The following is a 20,097-nucleotide window of genomic DNA, read 5'->3' on the forward strand; positions in this document are numbered from 1 at the left end:
GATAGATATAGATCTAGAATATATATATATACATATATATATTCTAGATCTATATCTATCCTATTCTATTTAGTTTGGCCAGGTGTAATCATTGGTGTTTTTAAATTAATATTTTAAATTTAAATTTTGTTGAATTGATAGTTTTGTTTGCATTTATTTCATAATTTTGTGGGTATTTTTGTAGGTACAAGAACTATGATACGGAGAGTTTGAGCCTAACTTGATATTTGTACATATTTAATAATGTCATAATGAAAATGGTTTAATTGGGAACAAGAGACCTTGAAAATGTGTTTTTGCTTTGCTCAAGTTTGTGAGAAATGACATTACAAAGCTTTGAGCTTTAAGGCCCAGAACATAGAATATTTATTTTAATGAAGTGCAGGTGGGGACAGTTCACTGTAGGAAAAAAATGTTTCTGCTGCTACTAGTGCTCATCTTAGCAAACTGAAAATGTAAGAAGATTGGTTGGAGAAAATGGAAAAATTTTAGTTAAAATTGGAGCTTTCTTTGCAGTTTTGCTTTTGGCTCTGAATTTGTGAGCTCTCTTTCTTAGTGATTTTTCTCAAATGGCTAAGTGAAATGCAGTGTTTTGGTTTCCAGAGTTAAGAGAAGAAAATTGCTAATCAGCACTTCTGTAGATGGTGCAAATCTCTGGTTTGGAGCACTGGGAGACCTGAAGAGCTGCTTAAAGTCTTTGTGGTGGACTATCAGAGGAAAGAGATGCTATCCTCCCCTCCCCATCTCCCTATCCCTGGCCCTGCATTGGGAGAAAGAAATGAGATGAAGGCCTTGTTTTGGTTTACTTTAATAGAAGGGGTACTGGGGGGCAGTTGTTATTTTAGAGTCAACTTTGCTACCATGTCCAGAGCAAAACTGTCAGGAATTCAGTCAACTGAATATTTATTGAGCACCTCTATGGGCCAGGCATTATATGGGGAGCTGAAAACAGTGAACAATACAGGGTCCATGCCTTTGGGACTTAAGTAAAACTAATACTTGTTTTTTTCTGTTGTACTGTGTGCCTATCTTCACTTGGTACACTTTAGTTGGATGTGAGTGGGCGATGTGAAAATTTTTAGTGCACTCTTATATTGATTTGTCTGATTTCTGGGATGGAGCACAGAGGTAGAAATTGTAAAGGCTCAGATTAATTTGTTCTTATCTTTCTCTGTTTTTAAGGGGTGTTATGAAAGTTGACATAAATCTTCAGAAAGTGGACATTGACCAATGTTCAAGTGATGGCTGGTTTTCAGGAACTCACAAATGTCACCTTAACAATTCAGAGGTAAGAACATGAAGATAAGTCCTCTGAAATCAGAAGCTCGGAAATGTATAACTTTTGAATTATATTGTATTTGTATGGGTAAGTGAACAAGAGACATCTTACTGGGAAAGAAAAATCTCCTATGCAGTTCTGAATGTTGCCAAATGAACTGGAAGAGGGGTAAAAAATGTTGTGCAGAATAACTGTTCATTTGGCTGAAGCTAAAAATATGTCTGAAGTTTTGCTTTAGTTAAAGTCTGACCCTATTCTTCAGAATGGGGCTCCAATTAAAATAGCCATGAAGTGAGAAATCCCAGGAGGGGTCAACCAGATTATGCACATTTTTATGCAGTGTGATGATTGTTGAAACGTAGAAGCTATACATTCAGACATGCTGCCATCTGGTAGGAAAGCAATAAAGTATGGCAGGGCAATTTTTGAGAACAAGGAGAAAACTATACAGGGACCTGGATATGAAACATGTATACTTGTGTATGTTTTTCCAGTTTGCAGCTCCTATCTGTGCTCGATTTCATGGGACTCTGGTTGGTAAAGATTAGGCCTAGAGATCATACATGTGGAAATAAGACTGTTACTTGTCTTTTGTAGTTTCAGAGAAGAAATGCTATGACATCCTGATTTCATTTTCAGTATCTATCTCTCAGGTTGCCAAATACTGGAAACAGCTGTACAATAAAATTCCTGATCTTAAACGAATACTTGGGCTGTCCTACCTTTGAGTCCATGAATTTGTGAGGAGAGTCAGCTTAACTTATTTAAAATACAGGGGATATTGCTGTAAATGTAGTAATTTAAATTTTCAATTTTAATTTTTGCTCTTGTGAAGATGATTGTATGTAGTGCATTTTTTACCTTCTTACATGATCTTTATTTTTTAATTTTAATTTTATTTTAATTTCAGTAGAGTTAATATACAGTGTTATATTAGTTTCAGGTTCAATACGTAGTATAATCTTAAGGTAAGAAATTTTAAAGCAGAAGGATACTATCAGTGATTGCTTATTTGTGCCATTATACAGAGAAAAAAGTGCACAGGCATGTACACTGGTGTACATGCATGTACATATGCCCATTGCATGCTTCCCATGTGCAGCCTTCCCATATCCTGCCATATACAACCCATGTACTCCCTCATACCCCGCGACTCCCCAAATAATCTTCCACGGTTTCACACATCCCCACTACCTATACTATACCTCCTCCGATCCCCATACTCCCTACCACAATATCTCTCAACCCTCCCACCCACTAAAACCCCAAGAAATCCTCGTAACTCCTCACCTCCCTCTAAATCCATCACATATTCCTGCCATATCCCTGTGACTCCTACTTCCTTAGTATCCTCTGTACATTCCTGCATATTCCCATACCCCCTCCCACATTTCTGTACATCTTCACATAGCCAACCCTCCACACAGCCCTCACTTCCTTCTCTCCCCTTACCCCCAAATTGGGACTCAAATTATGTAAATGAAAGGTGTTGGTCTTACCAATTCATAGAAGTTAGGGTCCTCATTTTGCTTCCTTTCACTCTTTGTTCTCATGATTTTTGAACTTTTCTGAGTTTCCACTTCCCTTTGGATTCATTCTGGCGTTTCTAAAGATAGGAATTTCAATCATTGGTCGGTGAACATCTTTAGCTTGATTATTATCTCTATGCCAATAGCATATAGCTATTTAGCTTTGTCTTTCAGCCAGGGTGGAATTTTTTTCTGCATGGATGTTGTAGTGTGGCTATGGGCTCATTTCTGTATAGCCTTGTTTCAGTGGTGTTCCTGGATGGTTCAAATAAGTAGTCTGTCTACAAACAAGGAGGTATTTACTTTTCAGTTTGTTACAGTTGCTGCTTGCCTCCAATAATCTTGGTATAGTTTTTTGTTTGTTTGTTTTTTCCTTCTAGCACTTCTGTTTGACTAGATGGTTATATTGGAAGAACTTCTTTCTTCTTTTGGAAGGTTGATTTATTTTCATTGCACCAAGATTATTAATTTTCTGGGTGTTGTGTCATTTTAAAGTTTTCAAATAAGTTATTTCAAGATAAAATATTATCCTCTGTTCTGGTTAAGAAAGATTAGGTTGCAATGTGTAACTCCCATTATATATGGGAGCATTGTATTTATTAGATTCCTATAGGAAAAACTGGGAAAACATGTCCTATAAAACAATGGACAGTTCTATGAATTTCATTTGAAAATGTTGTAGAAAGAGGCTTAATGATCAAAAATAATATCAACAAACACTGAATGTACAAAATGCATATTTTGACTTAGACTCTGGCTCTCTTCACCCTCTCCCCTGCTCAGGTGTTAGAATGGAGAGTGGGAGATGTTGGTGTCCTGGCCCATGAGGTCCTTGGTGGGTAGTCTGAATTGCACCAGCCTCTGTGGACCTCTTCACACTGTTGTGTTGGACTTCTCTAAGATTCTTCAGTTGATGCTTGTCACTCTAGGCACCTACAACCATTCCATGTCACATCTTCAGTCTAGGGACTACCAGTAGTCTTTCAGTCCCTCCTTGTACTGATATGAGTTGGAGACTAGGATCTGGCTTCTCTTGACGTTTTTATTGCTTGGGAAAACAAAGAAAAATCACTTGTTCAGGGTATTTTTCATCTGCGCTGGCTCTCCTTTGTTCCTTGTCACATGTCTTCTGTTGCGGACCCCAAAGATCACTGTGTAAACTGGCTTATTTTGGGAAGTACTTAACATGATTCATATTTCTAGGGTGTAGGGGCCTATCTTCATGAATATGCATATCATTAGAAACAGAGATACTCATCATGTTTATTGTGGTTTTTATCTTGCCAATGTTTCACATTCTTTTCTTGCAAATACTAGTGGAAGTCACACATTTTAGTTATATTGAGGCAAACTTTTCACTTTTGAAATGTTTCTGGTGTGTTGAATTTTTAGCCTGCAGGGTATCTTAAACCAGAATAGTGAGTCGGATGTTGGAAACAGACAAGTGGCATGTGACCAATGACAAAAGCCTCAGGAGCATTTTAGAAAGGCATGGGATGGTTTATGAGGAAATTGATTTCTCAATGAGTTTGGGTCCTTACAGGGACCTAAACGTTCCCTTAGGAGGCCACTATGTATTTTTCAAAGGGCAGAGTAAAACAGGATCTGAACCGACATCCTGAACTGGATTGCAGGATTATTCTGGCTGTTTTGTAAGTGACCAGATCATTGCAGTAGGGATTTGATCATGTTGTTAGTGTTCATTTAAATAATCCTTGGCCCATTTTCATATTGTTTGCATTTAGTACACAAAATACTCTTACAGAATAGTTTTTAAAAACATTAAAATAATCAATATTCATTTTTGTTTTAAAAGCTTTCTTTTACTTTATTTCCATTATAAAAACTTTTTAATCATTATTTAAAGTAGGACGGTAGCCTTAAAACTTTTTAAGTATCTGCCCATTAGTATATGTGTATTTTTCATCTACAAAGTATATGAGTCTTTTATTATATTTATATATTCTATATATCATAAATTAGAAAACTTAGTTTGAGATAAAGATAAAATAATATTTTGGGGGCGCCTGGGTGGCTCAGTCGGTTGAGCATCTGACTTCGGCTCAGGTCATGATCTCACTGAGTTTGAGCCCTGCATCGGGCTCTGTGCTGACAGCTCACAGCCTGGAGCCTGCTTCTGCTTCTGTGTCTCCCTCTCTCTGCCCCCAACCCACTCGCATTCTGTCTCTGTCTCTCTCAAAAATAAATGAACATTAAAAAAATATTTTAATGTAGATTATATATTATAAAATTATATCTTTAACGAGAATAGTGAACTGATTCACAATTATGCTTCATCATTTTTTAAAAGTTTAATACTTAGTAATGCAGTGATTCAGAGGTCTCTAAGTTCAGTTTATTTTTTACTTTGTTTTAATGTCTGTCATGGTTGTTGAAAATATTCCTCACAAGAATATGTTATTCCAAATTAAAGAAATAAATTGTTGACTGTGTTTTCTAAATTACAATGTTCATTTTTCGGTTCCATCTACCAACTTTACAAAGGTTTTTGCAAAATTCAGCTGGTAGTCTTTCCTCTAACCTGATGTCAGTTGATCCTTACAAACTATTTGGAAAGTTGGAATTTAAAAATTTTAAGGGAATATGTTAAAAAGTCCACTCAAACTTATGTGAAGAAGATTTTCAAACAGATTAGACACTTTTATTTCCAACTTTATACAGTTAATGAGTATTAATAGTTTCTGGCAACAAAAACACTGAAAATGTTTCCAAATACTGTACCCGTTTTCAAAATGCTCATTTGAAAAGGCTTTCTCATGGATTATTAAAATGTTACTTTTCCTTTGAAGGAACAGCTTATATTTTTGAAAGTACCTGCTGCATAGGCACTACTGACAACCACTTGTCATCATAGAGCAGGTCAGCAAATTTGGGGCATTTTCTTTTGTTTTTAAAGAGTAATGCATAACTAATCTTTGAGTTTAGAAACAGTAGTTCCCTTTGAGATAACCAGAAAATCTTTGTATGGGAAAAGGTTTTCCAGGTCACATACCATCTCATTAGGAAGAATTGTAAATATTTTACAACTTAAAATATACTCTGTAAATACACTTAGATGGTCAATTGTAAATGGTAATACATTGAAATTTGAAAGCTAGTGAAGAAACCAGTTAACCACTGTCAATATTTCTGTCATGGAATTCCTAGCATTCCTTCAGGATCCCTCCAGTGACTTATCAGTATTGTGGTCGATAGTATGTGGACTGAGTAAGAGCATTAATGTCAATCCGAGTCTTAAATTAGTAAAGCTTAATTTCTTTTTTTTAAATACAAAGGTTAAATATAAATAGAAGTTCTATTTTCTTTTTACATGCCAATTAACCTTGTGTCCTCTGCTGTGGGGATTACGTCTTGAGGTTATCAGATTTATGGTTCTATCTGGAATCACCAGAATGGTTGTGTTGTTGGCTCAGCCAATGGTTTTGTATAGCTTTAAGATACTTTTTCTGATATCTCTTTTTTCTACTGAATGTTTACATGAGACTCTACTTGTAACTCTTTACTACATTAAATCTAATTAATTTCTAAAGATATATTTTTAGAAAGTTGAAAATGTAAGAAAAGATGTCATTTAGTATGCAAGAAATTTAATGCAAAAATCTAAGGAAAGCAGAAGGAGTTAATCATTCTCTTTTTGAAAGCTGTTTCATATACAGAATATAGCTTACTCATTTGGCTACAGCAGGATATAGAGTCCTTTTCCATACATCTCTGATTTAATTCAATTTGACTGAGGGAAATTGCATAGACACAGCTGTGTGTTAGTTCTCTTCTTGTGGCTGCAATCTCACCAATCTCTTCTCTTTAAAATCTCCTTTTCTCTAGAAAGGTTCTGCTTTACACATGTTATTGTCCTCCTATCTCTAGAACTCTGCTGTTTTATATGATAGTCACTAGCCACATTATGGCTATTGAAATGTAAATCAGTTAAAATTAAACAAAATTAAGAGTTCAGGTCCTTCCTAGCCTGATTTCAAATGTATAATAGCCATGGTAACTAGTGGTTACCATATTGAACAGTGTAGTGGACAGCTATCCTCTAGAATATGGTCTAGCTTATAGTGAAGTCAAAACACAAAAACTATTGAAACTTTTCCAATCTCTGAATTTCCTCTTGTAGTAACACTGACTTTAAATCCACTAAGGGACATCTAAGGAGAAACTTGAAGTGAATTTTGGCTTATATAGGCATTCTTATGATCTACTGTATTAACTCAGTTGAAAATAAATATTGAGAAACTTGCAAATGATTTTTAATGCCATTATTTTACACTGAAAACTGTAAAAATCTTTTAGTAAATGGTGAAAAGTAAGTATTGGCAATCTTTACATATTTAAATTTCTACTGTATTTGTAGTGAAACTTTTCTTTTTCCTTTTTGCTAATACAAAACATGGTTAACGTGAAGTCGTACTCTCCTGCTGGAATACAGGGCAATGATCAGGTGTTCATTGGTGCTTAGCAGAACCTGACATATTTGTTGAATCAATGGAGGCAGCCCACTCTGTTGCTAGACGGCCTCCCTGTAACATACAGCCACTGCTTTTGATATTTCCCACTGGAATTACCCAAAAATTGAGTTAATTTTTTTTTCTTCCTAGTACTCATTCAGATATTTGAAGATTGCTGTCAGTCTGCTTCTAAGTCTTTCTTCCAAGGCTAAATATCCCCTGGTTCAAGCGAGTATCCTTGCTTTACTAGACTTAACAAAAACAGGCCATACTACTACTGTATGGATCCATTTATTTCTGAAGTTGTAAAGCCCTAACGTGTTTGATTTTGTTACATAGTCCTTCTTTCTTAAATTAATAGAAACTGATTACAGTTTTCAGAGTTTTTCCACTATGCTCCTGAGAATTATTTGGACGAGATATCTGGAATTCTTCCCAAAGTAGGGTTAGGAATCACTCTTCCAAAATAACAGTACTGGGGTACATAAAAATTCAGTTAAGGGAAAGTTGGCTTTATCCTTTAGAGAAAAGAGGTTCTCAGCAACTGATCTAAGAGTTCAACAGTGGCTATCGCCATCTTGTGGTAGGGGAAAGAGAAAGACAGAGACAGAGACAGAGATAGGGAGAGGGAAAAGAAGAGGAAGGGAATCACTGGTAGGAAAATCTAAAATCACTATCAGAATACTGTATGTTTTTCCTTATGCCTAGTTGAAAACTGCTTTGTATTTAGATTCTGGTGAAATTGTGGACCACTATTTCTAACCTTGTCTCTTGCTACCCAGTTCTGACTTTAGTCTGTTCACCTCTAATTAGATACCTTAGGCTTCTCTGTTTGATGCCCAGTTTAAAAGTTTGCTGAACAATTAGTCTTGTTAATACTTATGATTAATGAGATATATGTTTTATCTTCCATGGGACACATTTTCTAATAGATTAATTCAAATTCATTGTTTTCGTTCATTCAATGTATATTTATTTAGCAATGTTATATTCTAGGTATTATTTAATACAGTGGTCAACAAGACAGAGGAAATCTATAACTGAAAAGAAATCATTTCATTCTAGAGGGAACCAGAGAGCTTAAAATTATATCAATTGACTTTAGCTTTTTAAATACTAACTTTGCTAAGGGACTAAAATACATATAGTAATTTTTGAGACATAGGAATGAATAATCCCTATTATTAAAGATAAGTCTTCACACATCTTCCAGAAGTACAAGAATTTACTTATTGAATTGGCAAATGGTAAAAAAAATATAATGCTTAGTGTTGGTGAAGTTTTAGCAAAGTGGACATTCTCATGCAATATTGTTAAGGATGCAAATTGTTCTCAGACTTTCTGGAAATATGGTAAAATGTATCAGCATTGTGAATTGCATTCTTCCTTATCCTATCTGTTCTTTTTCTTTCTACTTCTACTTTGAATAAGTTTTATAAGGGAATAATAAAAAATTGGCATAAATACATATGTATTGGACTACTTATTATAGTATATTGTTTATTGTAATAAAAATTTAGAAACAACTTAAATGCATAACAAGAAAGAATTGGTTAAATTAATTATGATGCATGGTAAAAACACAATACTGTATTTCTATTTAAAATGATGATATTGGGGCCCCTGAGTGGCTCAGTCAGTTCAGCTACTTCAGCTCAGGTCATGATCTCATGGCTGGTGAGTTCAAGCCCTGTGTTGAACTCTGTGCTGACAGCTCTGAGCCTGGAACCTGGTTTGGATTCTGTGTCTCCCTCACTCTCTGCCCTTCCCCTGCTTATGCTCTGTCTTGTCTCTCTCTCAAAAATAAACATTAAAAAATTAAAAAAAATAAAATGATGATATCATTCTTCATTCATTGATATGGAATGATATCTATGATATACAGTAAGGAAAAGAATCAGGTCCTCCAGCATGGTTTAAGAATTAATAAGAATTTTGGGATATAGAGTGAAGTGATATTATGCAAAAAAAGTCTTTTTGAACTGTATAAGTAGCTGAGTAGAAAACTGGTAAGAAGCAGCCAACTTTTATACCCTGAAAACAAGCCCTTTTAATTTTAGGACGTGAAATTTATAACTATAGGAATTATGTGGAGTGATTTCTGTAAGGCAACTCATTTGTATAAAGTGGGTAGACTGAAAGGGATAGGGCACATGCAGTCTCAAAAGACAAATCTATCTTTTAACTGTTCATGGTATCTCTATCTAGAACTCTATGGAGCTGGAAAGAAGAGAATAGAGAAAGCGAGTCAATTTGAAGAATCCTGAGAGTATCTATGAAAAGTGGCAGACTCCCTGTTATATCCAGAAACTCCTTTTCTTTTTTGGCTCCCAGTGAGGATTGCCAATGCAAACAAACAACCCCCTCCAAATCAAAGGTTACAGTTGGAAGTGGATGAATCCACAGTAAAAACTGTGGGTGGGTTTCACTTGTCTGTTGTTTCAACTCCAAGATTTTATCAAAATCTTAAAAATAAAGCTTAACATTAATACTAATGACCACTGCAGTTTCTTAGTAGCACTTGCTTTTGGTCAAAAATTGTTCCACCTGCTTTGTCCCACGTGTTTTGCATACATAAAATTTATCTTTATAGTCTCCATTTTACCAATGAGATAGGCCTAGAGAGGTTCAATAACTTGCCTATAATCACACAGTTAGTAATTGGCAGAGTTGGAATTAGAAATCAGGTTTGCTTGATTCCAGAACACATTTTTTACGCAACTATCTTCTATTATTTTCTAGGAAACATATAATGGGATAAATCTATATTGGACTAAGAGTGAGCATGTACAGGGAGTTTTAGATTACAAAATACATTTAACTTTGGGGTTTGGATAGAAGAGATTAAGGGGTATTGTCCTATGTCGGTGTCACGTTAGACATGGTACATGGGCATTGCATTAAGTAGCCACTTTGAAAATCCCACATCCCTCTCACTGAAGAGAGGAATTAAGCCTAGGCTTTGGGTTTGTGTTTAAGAAGTGATTGAATTGACTGATGCTAACTTGCAGTGAAGGTCATAGCAGTTTGTTGTAGGGTTTTATTTGGGACCTTGTGCTGGCCGGAAAGTTCATCAAGTCTTTGAAAAATGATATAGGAGAGAAGTATTTAAGAATAAGTAAATCATCAGGGGCGCTTGGGTGGCTCAGTCGGTTAAGCGTGTAACTTCAGCTCAGGTCATGCATGATCTCACGTTCCATGAGTTTGAGCCCTATGTTGGACTCTGTGCTGACAGCTCAGAGCCTGGAGCCTGCTTCAGATTCTGTGGCTCCCTCTCTCTCTGCCCTTCCCCCGCTCTCTCTCTCTCTCTCTCTCTCTCTCAAAAATAAAATAAAAACATAAAAAAATTGAAAAAAAAAGAATAACTCTCATCAAAAGTTAAAAATCCGAGACTAAAAAGATTTTGCTGAGTTGCAGAAATGGACCTGTCTATCAAGATGAAAGTTAGTAGGAACAAAGGTAAGATCCTGAATATGAATACAGAAATCTATCGTTCTGAACATAGGAAGAAAGATATGGTTTAGTTGTAGCACATGTGAACAGTAATATTTGGGAGAACAGTTGAAAGTTCTATATGAGTCAGTAGTATGGTATGGCTGCAAAACAGCAATAGCAAAAGCCAGCTTAGCCTTAGTCTAGGTCTTTGGAGGTTCACATCTCACTGTCTTCTAAACTTAACAGAAAATACCTCAAATAGTATGACAAGGAATATAGAAATTTAAAATAAAAGATCACTAAGGACTTTGAAGCATTGGTTTTTGAAGACTCAAAGACATTAAAGATGTTTTTCCAGGGAAGAGAAGACCTGTGGATGATCTGAAAACTGTTTTCAAACATGAAAGTAGCTATTAAATGACTATTTATGTGTTTTCTGAAAGGACCCAGATAAGTGACTGACTTATCAGTAAGCCAGTAGGAACTACTGAAGGCTCTGTTTAGCTCAGCATAAGCGGAACTTTTGAACAATCAGAATTGTTCAAAAATTGAGAATATATATTTTTTAAACATGAATTTGTAAATGTGAATATTGGAGTTATTTAATCACACAGTGCCAGGATGACTACTTCATGAGGATGCTATAGGCTTTAGTATTTTCAACAGTGAAAGGTACCACTTGACAGAATTTTGCAGGGTTCATAAAAATTTCACACAACATGGTTATACAGTTGCACTTGGTGCCTCTTAAGCTTTCTGCATCCCTAAGGTTTTTTACTTCTAGCATACTGTAAAGGGAAACACTAAAAGGTGCTTCCACCCAAACACAACACTGATTTTCCTTGCATTGAGGATACCTTGAATTCTCACACTGACTGTGAGATTTCTCAAACCTGAGATTTTCTGATTTTTCTCTGTGATAATGGGTAAAGCAAACTATTATTTATCTTTGCCACCTTCGTTTGAGCTAGCTTATAGGATTTTATTTCCAATTATTAAGCGCTTTGGGCACGGTGATGCAGGACTAATAAATTTTGATGAGAGTGAGAAGGAAACACCCAGAGATATTCAGCTGACATTAGATTGTTAGTCTGGGACAACCTGAACCAGAAAGGCAGTATAGGGGAGTATCGTTCATTTTTTTTTCATTAAGCTAATTTGGTACTTTTGCTTATGAAGGAATCAGATACCTCAGAGTAGGAGAGAAACCCGTTTTTCAACTATGACAAACTCATGATGTTTGGTATCTACTCCTGAATAACACTGCTTTGTATACATCCGTATCACTATATTGTATCACCAATCTTGAACCTGTTGATCTATTGTACGAGACATCAGGTGTCAAACTGATCCAGCTTTCAGGTGGTCAAAACAAATTTCCAAGACATGTGGCAAACTCACATACAAATTTGGATTAAGGTCAGTATACAGAGTGTTCCATCTTGTAGGTGTGTGAGTGGCAGCCTCAGAAATTTCTTGCCAGTGGTACTCTTGTTTCACTCTATGGCATGACTTGGGATGGTAGGAATGTCCAGTTTGAAACAGAACTCAAGGGATACGATCCATCTCCTTAGACAGAGGTTGGTGAGGGCTGTACATATTGTCCTGACATCAGCTAAGAGGGGAGGTAGGTGTTAAATGAAGGGACCCCCTTCTAGCAGGGAATTAGAATACAAGTCAGAGTGTAGAAATAAAACAGTGGTGAATATGGAAGATTGCAGCTCACTGGGTACAGAGATACCAAAGGGAGCCACTGTGTTTATGATAATATATAAATACATTTTAGACTCTAAACCATTGCTGAAGACAAACACCCTAAATACTCCCAAACTTCTCTGTGACCAAGGGTGAGAGTGGGTCCAATTTTAAGGTGGGAAATTAACAGCATGTTCAGCTGGCCACAGTAGGCGGGGCAAGAGGGTTGACTTGCATACACTAATGGATATGAAGTCAAAGTAACAGACTTTCTTGATCTTCTCAATTTGGTGAGAAAAGCTAGTGAACATATTTGGAATTTGTAGCTAAATTTATAATGGAGCCAATCAGGAGAAAAAAAAATCTACCTATTAAACCTTTGCTTTTGTCATATTCAGTAGCAGAAAAATTGCTACTTGTCCAATTCTAGATATGAGAAGCAATCAGAATATACAGTAAGTGCTTGAGGGTGACTCTTTTGGGGTTAAATATAGCTTTGCATCATTAGCTCATGTGGGAAAAAATCCCATTATGACAGCAAATCAGATCTAATCTGGCACTCCCTCTGCTACAATTATATAAAATATGGTGGAAACTTGTCAAAGCTTTCAGTGAGAAATGAGGCTCCTGATGCTTGACAGCCCCCTTTTTGAGCACAGTGAAGAATCATGTTGCTTAGTTACAGCCTTTGGCTGATTTAGAAAGCTTTAACTGACTGTATTATACAAGAGTTAAACTCTAGCTTTGATATCCCTTTTTCCTCTTAAAAGAAAAAGCCTTATTTACCACCTTTCTATTTTTTTTTTTTTTTTTTTTTGGTATCTTTACCAAGTCATTTATGTGTATTCATCCAGGGCAAGTTTCGATTTATCATTATTTTTCTCTCCCCAGGCTTTATAGATTGAGAGAGAACAAGTGGGTGGTTGATGATACAAGCAGAACATAAAGTATTGAAATAACTTAAGTGCTTTTGCCCTCAAAGTAATTTGCAAGTGTCTGTTTCAAAATTGTTTGTCATTTGAAGTCATTATGTTTTTGCCCTTTTTCAGCTTACTCATAGTTTGGGTTGCTATTGTCTTTATAATGCACAAGAATGTGTGACATTTAATTAAATTTTTGTATTTCCAAATGTGAACTCACATATAGGTGTGTGGAACAGTGAATGGAACAGTGAATGGAACAGTGAATGGAACTGGTGAAACAGGTATAAGGGTAGGGCCTGGAATTGCAGCCCAAACACTGAAAACAGAAGGATTAAGAGGAAAAACAAAGAAAACTTTAAATGGACATTTATAGCAGTTATTGTGCATGAATTAGAAAAGTGTGTAAAGGGGGAATGTCAGATGTATCAGAGCCCAGAGTAAAAATACTCAAGGACTCATAAGTCTGGGGGAGACTTTAAAAGGCTTTTGTTTCATGTATTGTCTCCAGAAAGTAGTATCTTCTACTGTTTTAAATGTCCACACATTGAAAGTAGGTATCTACTTTATTTTTATAGCTCTTTAGGAAAGAGAGCTGTCCCTCAGCAGTGCTTTCTATTATCTTACCATAATTATTGTATTGAAGAATAGCCATGATTTAATCTTGATTATGTAATTATTTCAGTAGATTTTACTATTGGCTTTTCAGTACAATCTCTGTTTCATGCATGCAAAAGCAGTTTTTCCTGCTGGTGTGTACAAATCCATGATTACCTGGAGGAAATTCTATAGGGTTGATTCTGTATTTACATTTGGAGATAGGCTAATGGGTAATTGTCTCTATAGACTTGGCTCCATTGAAATTCTAGTTCTATTGAAGCCCCAAATTCTTGGAACTATAAGGTGAGCCACTGTGCTTGCGGGCTTTGTTTATGTGCTGGTCTGCAAGTCACTTTCATTTGCTACCTTTTAAAATACGTTTGTCTCAAAAAAAGATGTTTGTCACTCTTAAAAACTGAGAACAATCTGAGGGTTGATGGGGGGTGGGAGGGAGGGAGCGGAGGGTGGGTGATGGGTATTGAGGAGGGCACCTTTTGGGATGAGCACTGGCTGTTGTATGGAAACCAATTTGACATTAAATTTCATATATTGAAAAAAAATGTTTGTCAAATGCAGTCATTTTCAAAGTGTGTCCTAGGACCCCTAGGATCCTCAAGATCTTACTGAGGGAGTTTATGAAGTTAAAACTATTTTCATAATAATTCAAAGATGTTATTTGCATTTTGAACTGTTCATTCTTTTATGGGTGTACAGAGGCTTTATGATATGATATAGAAACAGATTGAATGCAGAAAGAAATATGAAGCAGAAATGTAAACTAATGATTTTTTTGTTTGGGAAAATACAGTTATTTTTCATAAATATGTTAACATGTTATGGGCTTATTGTTATTTTTAAATGAATTATTAAATATTTTCAAAATTTCTGAGTTTTAATATCCAATATGGTAAATATCAATGGATATAGTCAACATAAATAAAAGCTCTTTGGGATTCTGAATAATTTTCAAGAGTGTAAAGAGGTTCTAAGACCAAAGAGTTTGAGAGGTCTGATCTAGTGTATTTATAAGCTACTGTATAATTCTGATGTTGACTGTACTTCTTAGTTTCTCCTTCTTTCTCTTCCTTACTTCGATGATTCTGCTGGCAGATTTCCATACCCCCTCCATTTTCCCTCTTGATAATTTCAGCCTCAGGTCCCACTGAATTCAGTCTGTGTCCTCAGAATTGGCAGATGACAGAAAGACAACAATAACTTTAGTTAAAATAGCAAGTTGTCTAAAATAAAATATCACATATTGTTTGTGTATTTCTAACTATAGTGACTGCATTCCAGGTAAAAATCTTCATGTATTATTTCACTTATTAGATAATTTGAATAAAAAAAGAAACTTTTATACTTTTCACGTTAATTTTTTAACAAATGTGGCCAAAATGTCAAAGGATGAAGTATATTGTATTTTACCCTTCCACCTTCCATGTTGGAATTTTAAATGTAAATTGAATCATTTACATGCTAAAGCATGCGGAATCCTGTGGAATTCTGCAGCCCAAAAGACCAATATGTCTGCTAGCTAATGCTGTTTATTAAAAAATAACATATTCAAGTAATGTCTGAAAATTTTCTTCTTAAGTTTGCTCTTATCATTGGGTAAGCTATTTAACTTCTGTTTTTAACTAACGGATTGTGAATTCAGTAAACATCATTTTTGGTGTTCAGTCAGGACATTCTTAGGACCAAATGAATCCCACGTATATATCTAAAATGAAAAGCCAATTTAATATTTTATTTCTTTGTTGAAATAGAGATTCCAGATTATTTTTTGTTCTTTAGTGAAAGACTTCACAGATTTTTCTTTAAATAGATTAAATTCTCAGTTGGTAGCTGTACAATCATATTTTGTTACCTTTGCAACTGTGATGCATGTGTTGCAGCTAAGGGCAGGGTAATGAGTGGGGATGAGTGGCAATGAAATCCTGTGCCTTTCCTCCTGGGCCAGGGTTGATTAAATCTTCAGTTATGAAAGTGCTCGGTAGCCAGGTCTCTCTGGTGGCAGTGTGTCAAGCTTTTCCTTTTCCTCACTTTCATATCCAGTCACTTGCAAAGTGTTATCAATTCTACCTCAGTAGCTCATCAGTTTGTTTTCTTCTCTCATTCTTACTACAACTGACTTTGTTCTAGTACTAATCATTTCTCGCTTGGATGCTTCCAGTACTGTCCTGTGTTCAGTGTTATTCCTTTCCAATTGATCATCTGCACTGCTGCCAGTGTGATTTTAAAAAAATATGATGATTATAACATCATATAAAATGTATGTATAAAATGTACGTACAGTATTTATTTTAATGTTTATTTTAGAGAGAAGGAGAGCATGTGAGCAAGGGAGAGAGGGAGAGGGAGAGGGGGAGAGAGGCGGGGAGAGAGAGAGAGAGAGAGAGAGAGAGAGAGAGAGAGAGAGAGAGAATTTTAAGCAGGTTCCATGCTCAGTGTGGAGTCTGATGTGGGGCTCAATCCCATGACCCTGGGATCATGACCTGAGACGAAATCAAGAGTTGGATGCTCAACTGACTGAGTTACCCAGGCACCCCTGTACAGTACTGCATAGTATTTTTATTTTTGAGATAGTGTTGCATTGTGGTTAAAAGTGCTGGCTTTGAATTCATACTGGCCGTGTTTCCTAACCTGTGCTCAAATATCTTTAAATGGGAATGGTATTATGATATATGTAAAATGCATTGCACAGTACAGTCTCTATAAATATCAGCTATTTTCCATAGCACTTTGTACGCCTGAAATTATTAGTTGTTTATAATTATTTATTTATATCTGTCTTCTCTGCTAGACTGTAAGTATCATGAAGGCAGAAACCACATGGCAGTGCAGGTTCTTTCCTATGTGCCACCTATAATGCTGTATTAAAATGATTTGATAGAGGTGCCTGGATGGCTCAGTCAGTTGAGTGTCTGACTCTTAATTTCGGCTCAGGTCATAATCCAAGGGTCTTTGGATTGAGCCTGGCATTGGACTCCATGCTGAGTGTGGAGCCTGCTTAGGATTCTCTCTCTCTCTCTCCCTGCTCCTCTCCCCCACTTGCTCGTGTGCACTCTCTCTCTCTCTCTCTAAGAAAATAAAAGTAAATAAAAATATTATAAAAATGATTTGATTACTGTCAATTGCAATCGGGTGCCTGCCCTTTCACTTTGTCATATGTGTGTGTGTGTGTATACGTATGTGTATATATAAATACATATAAAGTTATAGTTAATCCTCAGAACAGTCCTAGAAGTTACCTATTACTATTCCAGTTTTATAGGTGAGAAAACTGAGGTTCAGATATTTTTTAAAAATTTATATAGATTACATATCAGTGAAGAATTTGGACCGATCAGTTGCTGATGCAAGAGTATCTTGAGGCAAAGGCTGTGACTTATTCATACATCTTATTGGTAAGGCTGTTCTTGTAGTTTAAGTTCATGTATAATACCATATTCTTGTAATAGAGTATCTCTTAGGGTCGCTGGTGTCATCACTATATCACACCCACAAGAAAGATTTAGATGAATTTCACCAGAGCTTGCCAGGCGCTCAATTTCCCTTCAGGAATGGAAAATTCCAGGCAGAGAGCAGTTGCTCATGCTATTCTTCCTGGTTTCTGAAAACCTTCCCGAATATATAGATTGTAGGTCTAACTTTAATTTGTTTTATATTTCACTACATTTAAAATTTACTTCATTGATTTAATCATTGTAAGCAGTTCTAATTAAAAATGAATAGAGGTTCAATTAAAATTGATGGCTTTACTTCTTGTTAGAGAACTTCTATTATCACAAATACTATAATCAACTATTATTTTTAGGATAAAATAAAAACTCTGTACATGCCACAATGACTTAGTTATGTGCTTTAGTTTCTATTGTTTTCCATTTGTGATGGATACATTTTGTAAAATGTAAAGTATTCGGAGTAGGTGGCTCTACAAATTGACTAGTGATTATTCTCAATTTGCCATTGTCAAGTGTTTTTGTCACTTATCTAGATTTGAAAGGATGAACAAACACATGATGCTTTTAAGAATTGCATTTCTTGTTCTTTTTTGACATAAAAATAGAGAGCTTTACAAATACTACTCAGCTAAATCCTCCTCCACAACCAAACCACCAAATTAAAAATTAGATTATATTCTTGACAACAAATTTTGCAGCATATATAAATGTATAATTGGAGAAGCTTACCTTCATCAATTTTTAGCCTTCCCATTTCTCATACCCTCTACTGGACATTAGTTATTCTTGGTCAGTTTGATGGGTAAAAAGTTTGTGCTTAACTTTGCTTCAGTTTGTATTTCTTTGATAAGTAGTGAGGTTGTGTGTGTGTGTGTGTGTGTGTGTGTGTGTGTGTGTGTGCAGCAAGTAAATCAGCAAGTCTGTGAATATGAGATGTATATTATTTTATATATGTAATATATCTGGGTAGTTTAGACTAGATAATATTATTTTACTAAGATGTCTCAGTTATGCTATCCATAAGCCTACAAATTCACTCTGTAAGAACAGAGAAATGGAGATGTGACATATTACTAGTAAAATTTGAAGTGAGTTGAGCTTCTGTCCATTAGTTATACTTCCATTATTCTTTTATCTGAAGCTAAAACAGAGCTCTGTTTTTTATTAGCGAACCACCAAGTTGAATCTTCCCTGTCAGAGGTGGAAATCTAGAGATTTAAATGTTTTGTATCCTCTTTGTACTAGTTGTCAATTTATGTCTTTGCTCCATATCCATTCTTCTTTGCCTGGCTTTGTGATGTTGGAGCTGAGCCCTGTAAGGATTTCTCTTTTGCCAGCTAGGACAATGTTAAGCTTTTTGGTAGACGGCATTGGAGAGACACTGAATGAAGAAGAGGCTTTTCTTCCTGGTTCTAAGATGCTTTTTTATTACGGCTCCAACGGTGAGCTACAGCCAGTGGCATGCAGGATGCCCAGTGTCCCACTCTCCAAAGAGTTTTGATGGCACTCACAGTCAGCTGGGACAGCTACTGGGATTCATCTTCCAGAGTTCCAGAGAGTTTCATTACCACCCTCCCAACACCTGCCCACATGCCCCTCTCAGGAGACATTCTTGTACTTTGTGCACCATCTTCTGTCTTCTGAACATGTAAAGTTTTATTTGTGATAGCTTTTTAATAACATTTTCTACAAATTCTACCAACTGTACAATTCCTTGGAATTCTAGCCAGTTTGGCTTTACTAACAACCTTGTCTTTTCCATTCAGGGAGACTACTTAGTTTACCTTTTTCTGTGCTGCAGCCTAAAAGACTCTGCAGGCAGTAAACTAGGGCAGTCATAGGGATTACCTCATTTTTCTCCTCCTCCTACGGAGTATTTGGCTTTGCCTGTTGTGAAATGATGTTTTATTTATTTTTTTCCAGTTTTTGTATTTGGCTAAGGCAGCAAGGTAAATCTGGTCCTAGTTACCTTAGAAGCCCACTTCTGTTCTTTTAAATTCTAAAAATTAGAAAGTATTATGAAAATTAATATTTTAAGAAGTGTTTGCTTGCCTTAAAATGCAGGTTTATCATTGCCTTTCCTGCGCTTTAGGTTATCCTTCCAGGATCCTTTTTATTCTTCCCGAAGTACATACTTTTGAGGTTCAATTACTGAGGTCTCTTGGTAGTGAACTCTGTTCTTTAAATATTTTTATTTTATCATCATTCTTTTATCATCATCATCATATCATCATCTAGCGAAGATATTTTTGCTAGACAGTTTTGTTATTTTTCCTCGACATTTTAAAGATACTATTCTGCTGCCTTCTGACTTCTATTGTTGTTGAGAAGTCTGCTGTTTTTTCTAATTGCCATGACTTTGTGAGTACTCTACCTTGTCTCTATAGGTACCTTTAATTTTGTTTTTTACATTCTCAGGATTTTTAAAACTAATATTTTAAGGCATAGATTTTTTGTTTTGTTTTGTTTAATTTATTCCACCTGAGATATATGCTTCCTGGATTGATGGGTTCACCTTTTGTATCAATTCTGGAAATTTTGCATCCATTGTCTCTTTGGATATTACTTTTTCTCCGTTCACTTTCCCTTTTTGACATTCCAATGAGACGTATATGTTAGATCTTTTCCTTCTGTTCTTTGTATCTTTTAACATTCCTCTCACATATCAATTTCTTGTTTTTCTGTGCTATATTGAGGGTAGGT

General features: G+C 35.7%; 1 protein-coding gene across 1 annotated transcript in view; it reads left to right on the plus strand.

Annotated features, from left to right (window-relative positions):
• The window catches only part of GPR158 (G protein-coupled receptor 158), a 428,312-nt gene that overhangs the window by 36,789 nt on the left and 371,426 nt on the right, over nucleotides 1–20,097 (plus strand). Inside the window, exon 2 of the mRNA XM_049624721.1 lies at nucleotides 1,183–1,288. Coding sequence (XP_049480678.1) covers nucleotides 1,183–1,288 — 106 coding nt within the window. The remainder of the gene's footprint in view (nucleotides 1–1,182; nucleotides 1,289–20,097) is intronic.

This window comes from Panthera uncia, chromosome B4 (genome assembly GCF_023721935.1).
Source record: "Panthera uncia isolate 11264 chromosome B4, Puncia_PCG_1.0, whole genome shotgun sequence".
Taxonomy (NCBI): Eukaryota; Metazoa; Chordata; class Mammalia; order Carnivora; family Felidae; genus Panthera; species Panthera uncia.